We start from the raw sequence: 8,894 nt of genomic DNA on the forward strand, positions 1-8,894 counted from the left end.
TGGCAACGGTTCCGCGCGGAGCAGCGGGATGACTAGCGTTAATTTTCACGATTTTCCTTAAGAAAATTTGTGCTACATAATTAGTTTTAAAAAAAGTAGCAACATTTTCTGTAAAAACTCGACGGGGCTACCTGGCAAATAATGTACAGAATGTGTTCAAGATTTCTAATCGATCGGCCCAGTAGTTTTTGATTCGAAAACGGTAACCGCTTTTTCAAACCGGGTTCGTCGCTTTGAGTCTTTTGATGCGTACCGAAAATCGCCGCATTTTTGATGATTTGTTACGGAAAAAGTATCGACCTGTGTGTATTTGTGTGAATGCCATAATAATCTACAACTTTTGAAGAAAAGTTGGTAATATTTTGGAGCAAATCTTTCATATAAACTTACGCCCATGGCCTCACCATTAAGAAATGCGTGTCTGCAAATGCATGAGGAGCGCGACTTTTCAAAAACCAATCTCATGGTCAGTTTAGCATCGATTGATCCCAAATTATAAAACACAAATGTTAGAGGAAAAACAAATGAAATACCGAAACTCTCCCCCTCCCCCCCCCCCCCCCCACCTTTTAACAAAGATGTGCGCAGAGTGTTATGAGTTTTGTTGTCGTTATCGTTTTTATTCAGTTTCGGGTGGGATTGGGAGGATTGGAACACTTTACTTCCTACGGTTGCACTTGAGTGGCCTGGCCGCACCGCCAGCACGCGCTGCTAGAGGGGACCACGCAGTCCTGCTTGTTTTTTTGGAAAACGAAAAAAAATGGAAACAAAATGTCAACGGCGGCGCGGCTGCCTAGTTAACTAACACACTGACTAACACTAAAAAAAAAAACGGGGGGTTCCTTGGTGAACACACTACACACACACTCTACGCTCTACGTCACGTCGCTGTCACTCCTCGCCCAGTATCTGGACACTCCGGACCGGCTTCTTGCTGTACATCAACGGCGGCGACATGGTGGCAGCGGCCACCACCGTCGACACACCCGTCGACGGCACGGTGTCCGGTTGCGGTGTCGGGGTGCTACGCGGTACGCTGTGCGGTAGCGGCATCGAGGAGGCACCCTGTAAGGCGGGCAGCACGCCCTCCCCCGCACCCGGTGCCTGTATCGCCAGCATCAGCATCCGGTACAGTAAACTTTCGCGCACCTCCGGCGGTAGCAAGTCTCCGCTCGGCGATGTGCGTGTGGTGGTTGCGACGCCCGAAGATCCACCGATGCCGAGCTGGGACGAAGGTGACGAAGGCTGCGGCCCATAGTACTGTCCCTGGCGCCGCGAAGCCATCAACCCGGTCGTGGGGCTCGGTGCCGAGGGACTGTAAAGGGGGTTCGGGTAGTAGCCACCATCGTACGGGGCCGGATGGGCACCGTAAGGGAACGGTAACGGTGGGGGTCTTGGGATCTGTTGCTGTGGGTACCCACCGGTATAGGAACCGGCACCCAGGCCGTACGGTGCGCCCGATGTAAGGTCCGGAAAGTAAGGATTGTACGGGTAACTGGCAGGGCCACCCGGATACCCGGCCGGTACACCACCACCGTAACCGCCGAGTGCGCCGGAGCGATAGCGGAGTGCCTGCTGGGCCTGCTGGGCCTGCTGGGCCTGCTGCTGATGGCGGTAGATGAGCACCTGCAGGATGCGCTCAAAGTCACGCGCCGTTAGCGGTCGCTCGGCCGGAATGTCGTAGTAGTACGGGCTGGGTGGTAACCGTACCGCCCCAGGGTACGGAACAGGATAAGCGTTCTGTGGTTGCTGTTGCTGCTGCTGCTGGTGCTGGTGGTGGTTGTAAACCGTATCAGGGCCGGCTGGCAGTGGAAGGCGTCGTTGCTGGCGATACGGCGCCAGCCCTTGGTACGCTGACTGGCCCGCCGCGCCGCCCTCCGAATGCTCCCCACGGCCACCATCAACCTCGTCACCGAAATCGTGCTCCTGCGAAGTGAAAGGACGCCCAAATGATGGTGGTGGTGGTGGTGGTGCTGGCAGTCCGTACGGTGTACGGTACCGTCCACCAGCGTCCCGTGCCCGATACTCGAGCGTTGGCCTCGGCCGGAAAACCGGCCGACGCTCTTCCCCCCCTTCCGGGTCCGACTCCGATGCGGCGGGCCGCGTATTGACCACCGGACTGTCCGTCACGTACGCGTTCTCCGATGACGGTTCCGTCGACGGTTCGTACACGATCGGTGCCGGTTCGTGGGGGCGCGGTACCGGGCTGGCTGGCCGTACCGGTTGCTTCACGTAGACCCGCTCCGTGGGGGGGACCGTTTGCAGTACGCTCTGGATGTGGGCGGCACGCTGGCGTGCCGCCAGCACAGCGGCCGGGATACGGGGCGCAGGATAGACGGGGCGCCCGTACAGCTCACCCCCACCGTCCCCACCACTCACCGGCTGGCCGTACACGATTTGCTGTTGCTGGTGCTGGTGTGCCTCAAACTGTTCACCGGACTCGGTGACGGCCGGTGACGCTAGCTGACGCCTCAGGAAGTTACCCCGAACGCCGGCCAGCTTCTTCGCGGGGACGCTGGGGACAAACTTGGGGCCGGCCGGGTCGTGCAACCGGTCGGGCCGGGCTAGCTGCTGTTCGGCGGGTTTTAGCGCCTGGTAGGGGAGGGGCGTGGGGCGTATGATGAGCAGCCCGGCCGGTTTCGTGTGTAGCAGGGGGGCGGTGTGTGAGGAAGCCGTCGATTGTTCACCGTACCGTGACGGCGGTTCGGTGACGGTCGGTACGGCGCTCGTTGTTGCCGGTGTCGTCGTCGCGGACGTCGTCGCGGACGTCGTCGCGGTCGTCGTCGCGGACGTCGTCATCGTTGTTGCCATCGTGGTGGTAGTCATCGCAGCGTAGCCGGGCCTTTTCCGCGGTATCGTCTGGATGACACTCGGGCGCAACGTGCTCGCATGGTGCGGATTGTGGTGGAGCTGTTGCGCCGGTGGTTGATAGTTTGGTGGCCGGCGAGTCGTCGGTACCAGCAGCAGCTGCTGCTGATGATGATGATGATGATGCTGGGAACGATTAAACCGTGGCGGTATGTGCACAATTTCCTCCTCCTCCGTCACCGGCGTGGCTGTGGTTTGATGTGCCCGGCCCTCTCCTCCACCGCCGTACGATACCCGCTTGATGTCACCGTTGGCGTCGATGTACCCGTACGTACCCTTCACATTCCCCAGCACGTCCCGGCTCTCGATCTTGAACGTACCGTCGTCCGCCTCGTACCCAACCGTGTACGAACCGTCCTGGTTCACCTTGCGGATTTGCTTGATAATCTCGAGCCGCTGCGGATCCTTACTTTCCGCTTCGGCCAGATCGCCCGTTCTGCCACCGGTGGTCACCGGTTCGCCGTCGGTCTCTCGGTCCACCAGCACCGGGAGTGTCGTGTGGGTGGCCTCAACCAGCGATTCCGTCGTGGTGATGCCGGACGCCGGTTCGAGGCCGGTGACGAGCAGCGCGGCCAACGCTACCATCATGCTTCGGTGCATCATTGATGCTCTTTCGTGGATCCTTTTTGCACACTGCTGCTGCTGCTGCTGCTGCTGCTGCTGCTGCAAAGAAACAACGGAGCGTTACATTACGGATTGCGTTGCCAAAGGGGCCCGCCAGCGAAATGAATATGGAGCAACGGGACGGTGGTGCCATATGATGAGTCACCGTTACGCCACCCTTACGCGAGGTGATAACGGATTCTGCTGTAGCAAGCAACCAGTGGCACCAGCCAGTGGGAATTCGGTGGCTGAGCGTCGTCGTTTTTTTTCACATCGCAATTCGCCAGCAGCCGGGCGGGCATTGTCTCGACGCGCCCCCCCGGGGGCAGCCCACAGCCTTAATTAATTAGTGCATAATTTAGCAATAACACCGCACACCGGTTGCACGTCAGTGCACCCAAGAGCGCATCGACACCACCACGATCTCGGTCTCTGCTGGGGAGAGGGGGAGCAAGCGTTGCGAAAGGACGAACGGACGAAAGACGCCGGAGACACGTCGTCGATAAAAAAGTAAATAATAACAACACGCGGGGCGCCCCTCATTGCGTCGTTCAATTTGTCGTTCAAATTTTTTTTTGGGAAGGCCGGGAAATGGTGCAAATTTTGCTTTTCGAACGCGCTGGCGCTCCGTTTCCCGCACCGCTTTCCTTGTCTCTTGCTGCTGCTCTACGGAATATGGTTGGTTCACGTTCAACCCGTTTGGTGAATTCTTTCCCTAAAAGCCTCTAAAAGAATTTTCTCTAAAAGCCCTTTTTTAGGTACAGGGTGCGCCGTCGGGAAGTTTCCTATTTTAAAATTGAATAACTCTGCCATTGTTCAACCAATTTCAGAATATAAACCAGTTTTATCAAGGTTATTCTATGCCATTCAATGTGCTTTACTCAAAATATGATATTCGATCAAATCAACCGCCTTCATTCGCGCATACAAAAAGCGGCCACTGTTTTGTTGGGCATTTTGCATTTGTATTTGACAACATTTGGTGCAGTTATTTTGGCACTTTCAGCTCCAATATATGCTCTAAATTGTTTCGTAACCTGCGGCAAATGTTGGCATAAGCCCTTACTATTCAAATAGAGCCGCAGCGAAAAGTCTAGCGCCGCTCAAATCCGGTGAGCGAGAAGGCGACGCCATTGCACGACCACTACAGAGTGACAATTTCAGTTCGCTCTTTTAATGCGGATTAGTAAATGCATATGAATTACTAATGCATTACGGTGATGCATTACTAAAATGGCATAGATTGAAGTTTTAGAAACTGTCTCATTTGACCAAATCGGTTAAAAACTGACAGCGTTTTTCAACGTTTAAAATAGGGTACCGCCTGATGGCACACACTGTACTTACATAAGTGAGTGAGGTTCTGTGTATCAAAATAATAAAATAAAATAAACAACCCAACAAGTACTATTCAGAAAGAAACATGTCTTACGAAATTGTTGCACAGCGAAATTGCGCAAATAGTTTCTGATTCTGGTTTCGTAGCATGTGCTCGAGCAGTTGTCAGTTTGAAAAATCAGTTTAACACGTTAGGATACCCCTTTCTGGCCCTTTTTTCGGGTAGAGCTACAGCTTCAAATGCATCAATTATTGTCGATAATGTTCTCCATTAGCTTATGGAGCTAACCAACAAACAATAACTTACTGCAACCGTTTTCTACAAATATAAGTGAGGTTGTTAAACTTCCGCGCACAATTTACTTTTCAAAACTCGACTTTTTTAGCTCGAGAAAAAAATAAGTTATAGTCAATATGATGAGCAGTGATTTATTCCGTTCTAAAGCTATTTAGTTAGACTTTAAAACGACATCACGTCGAGTGCTGTTAACCTTTCCCTAATGAAAAACACACCAAAAAAGCCGCAAAAATTCAAAAAGTTATAGACCTAGCACCATGCAACTCCCAGTGATCGTTTCAACGCTCCCGCCTTACTATCCACAGGGATGATGATCCCATCACGCCTGCCTGCCTGCCTGCCTGCCTGTCTGCCTGTCTGTGGCGCTAACTTGCTCACTTTCGGTTCGCTTGAGCCTTGCAGGCTACACGGAATTCCCTGGAGAGTCCCTGGAGCTGCACGGTCGTTAAAAGTACACCACGCCACCTTGAGAGCGAGGACAGTACAGAGCAATATTGATTGTATCTTTGCTGATTTTTTTCCTTCTTTTCTTTTCTTCGATTGACCAACCCGGCCAGTGGAGCTGGTAGTTTGATAGTTGCCAAGCGTATCCTACTAACCACACACAAACGCGCGTACGGACACAAGCACACACACAAGCACACACAATAAAAGTGCACGGGGCACACTGTTCCTGTTTGATTGTTGACGTTGGCGTGGTCTAAACACGTTGCTCTGAATGTCCTTTCGTAGCGAGTGTCCTTTGGTGGGCCGGCACCACTTAGCACTTAACACTGTCCCACAAAATCCAGCCAACAAATAAGCTGCACACGATCGTCCATCCACCACACACCACCACCACTGTATCGCCCGCTAAGGATTTGACGTTGATCCTAGAGCCAGAAAACAGGCACCACCACAACCAGTTGTTTACCGTTTTATCGCCAAGCCGTTCCTCGGTCGGGCTCGACCGCTCAAATGAGTCCAGTGGTGTGGGCGGCACTTTACTATATAGCCACTTGCCAGCCACTACTACTACTACTACTACTAATGCTACTGTTTCGGCACCAAACACCAAGCCTCCCCCACTCTGCACGTGCTGCTGCGATCTCAAGATCTCAACCCTTGCCGCCATGGTGCACCATTCAAAAACAGCAACAACAAACATTCAGCGGGAGAAGCAGTGGTGGCGGTGGCGCACCGATTGCTTTATGACGGCTTCTGACCTGACCTGGCGCGGCACCAGCAACCAGCAACAGACCAGCGCGTAAAACAATTTGTGTTGCAGCTGCACGCCAATTTTGGGGCCTTAGTGTCGCCTCTGTTAGGTCTTTGAGTTAGTTTTTTATTTCTTTCGATTTTTGCGCTCAACAAAAACCCTTTTATTTCCGATACAACAACAAGTAGTTTTCGTAAAAAAACACTGGGGATGACAATGACTGGGGAATACAGCGAGGAGGCGAACAGATCCCTTCCACCATTCTGTTAATAATTTTGGATCGTGTTGGTAATACTGTTACCTGCCGCTTTCTAGCCAGAGCATCCGTGAAATGGATCAATTATTGTTGCTAACGTTCTCCATCAACAATTTAACCCGTTACGAAAGGTTCTTGCTGCACGATACGCGTGAAAACTGGATCTTCTAAGCCTTTGAGGCCAACTTTTGCCCTTTTTTTAAGTCAGAGCATATTCACCATAAGCGCACACCGACAAATGTTAATATTCTGCAGCTGTTTTCTGCAAATGAAAAAAAGGGTTTTATTATACTTCCCGCAAAAGTTGCTTTTCTGACCCAAAGCTCGACACTTTCAGCTCAAGAAAAAAATAGGTTACAGTTAATGTTAAGAGCAGTATCTTATCGCATTTTAAAGGTATTTAGTTGTACTTTAAATCGACATCACATACGGGCCTGTGAACCTTCCCCAAACAAAATGGCGTCATTTTGAAAATCGAATCGAACAAAGTCATCGACCTGCAATGCTTTTGCACATTTTACGGCACGGCAGAATGGCGCCAAATTTCGCCTGCTTTACAGCGGGTGTTCCGACGTATCCAGCCAGCACCCGGTGGATCGGCCAATCGAGTTGTGAATCCCGGTGCCGGGGGAAAAAAAATAGCGCTCGATTTTTCTCTTCTCCGATTTTTCCCCAGCTCCGAAGCAACCATGTGACGCAAGCGAATTGGCTATTTGCTAAAGGAAAATGCTAAGAAAATGTGCGCCCACCCCACCATATGGGAGTATAGGGAAGGGTTTGCTCCCTCAGAAGAGAGAGAGAGAGAGAGAGAGAGAGAGAGAGAGAGAGAGAGAGAGAGAGAGCGAGAGCGCGCGTGTACGCGCGTGTGTGCTAATGAGAAAAATGAGCGGCGAAAAACCCACGAAAAACAAAGCGCCTCACGATTGCGGTGCAGAGCAAACCCCCCCCCCCCCTCTCCCTTTCCCTTTCCCGCACCCTTCACTGATGGACCACGCGTTTATCGCACTACAAAGCAGCTCGCGCTCGGGTGGCGGTGTCGGTTTCAAACAGTCGCAGCGATAACGCAATTTGCGACACCGCTCACCGCACGCCTCCACTTGGATATTAATTAATGGTGGCACATATGGCCGGATGTGGTGGCCCGGCGATGGCCGGCTATTACATCGAAGGTGTTTCCCCATGCGCTCCGTGATCCGAATCCGCAGAAGAAGAAATGCCGAAATGCATCGCCAACGCCGCCTGACGCCTGAACGCCCTCATCCGCATTCACTTGGCGCGACCTTGACCGATTACCGGAGCGCAAGCGGAACCGAAACGTTGGCGAAAGAAAGTAAACACCGTGCGAAGTCTGCGCCCAGCGTGCCTTTCGTACATTTCACGGCACACACAATGACGGCACGGAGTCTGTGGTCCCCCCCTCCCGGGTGCTCGCGAACCTTCACGATACTGTGGCGTATATTTCATGATCACCATGAATTTCATGCAAGGAGTCACTGACAGTAGTGCGTTATCAATTTTTGGGAAAATTCGTGGGGCCCTCCCTGGTAAATAGTGTACAGAGTATGGGTTTCGCGATTTTAAATCGATCGGGCCGTTAGTTTTTGATTGAAAACGTGTGGCGGATTTGTCAAACCGGGTTCGTCGCTTGCGAGTCTTTTGATTCGCATTAAAAACGGCTCATTTTTGATGATTTCTTTTTAGAAAAGTATCCCCCTATTTATATTTTCGCAAACGCCATAATAAACTACAACTTTTGAAGAATATTTGGACGTGCTTTGGGGGGGAAATCTATTATAATCTTACCTCCATGGCATCCAATTTAGAAATGCGTGTCTGCAGAAAGGTATGACTTGGTGGTGCGACTTTTCAAAAATCAATTCCTTGGTCAGCTTTACTTCGATTGATGCTAAAATGTAACACAGTATTCTTGCACAGGATCAGCGTTTGACGGAAAAATGTATAAAAAAAAGGAAATTGATTTTAAAATAATGATGCGCCACGTTTCCAACAAGACACAAGGATTTTGATGTGTTTGTTGAAGTCAACCCTCGGTTCCCTCGTGCATAAGGCGCCTCAGCGCTGCCGCACAATTCACAATTCAGCTCCCGGGGACTGTAACTCCGTGCTTTATCCCCCCCCCCCCCCCCCGGGGCACACGGAAGCTGCTGCCCCACGATAACGCTACGCAGTTTTCCGAATGGCATTTGTGCTTGCGCGTGACCTCCTGCGCCCCATTGCTGGCTATCTGGAGCCTCAGAACGCCACGTCGCAATCTAATTAGCAGCAGCATGCCTCGCGATCAGGCTCCGCTTTTTTTTTGTTGTTGTTGTGGA

At 51.9% G+C, this 8,894-nt stretch overlaps 1 protein-coding gene across 1 annotated transcript; it reads right to left on the minus strand.

Moving 5' to 3' along the window:
* Positions 1 to 891: 891 nt before the first annotated feature.
* On the minus strand, positions 892 to 3,453 carry LOC126573281 (trithorax group protein osa-like). Its single transcript, XM_050233306.1, has one exon. It carries the CDS (start codon positions 3,451 to 3,453, stop codon positions 892 to 894), a length of 2,562 nt encoding a protein of 853 aa, XP_050089263.1.
* Between the last annotated feature and the right edge of the window lie 5,441 nt (positions 3,454 to 8,894).

Source organism: Anopheles aquasalis, chromosome X, assembly GCF_943734665.1.
Source record: "Anopheles aquasalis chromosome X, idAnoAquaMG_Q_19, whole genome shotgun sequence".
NCBI classification, from domain to species: Eukaryota; Metazoa; Arthropoda; class Insecta; order Diptera; family Culicidae; genus Anopheles; species Anopheles aquasalis.

Coding starts and splice junctions, on each gene's coding strand:
- LOC126573281 (XM_050233306.1), bottom strand. CDS start 3,453: ATGGTAGCGTTGGCCGCGCTGCTCGTCACCGGCCTCGAACCGGCGTCC.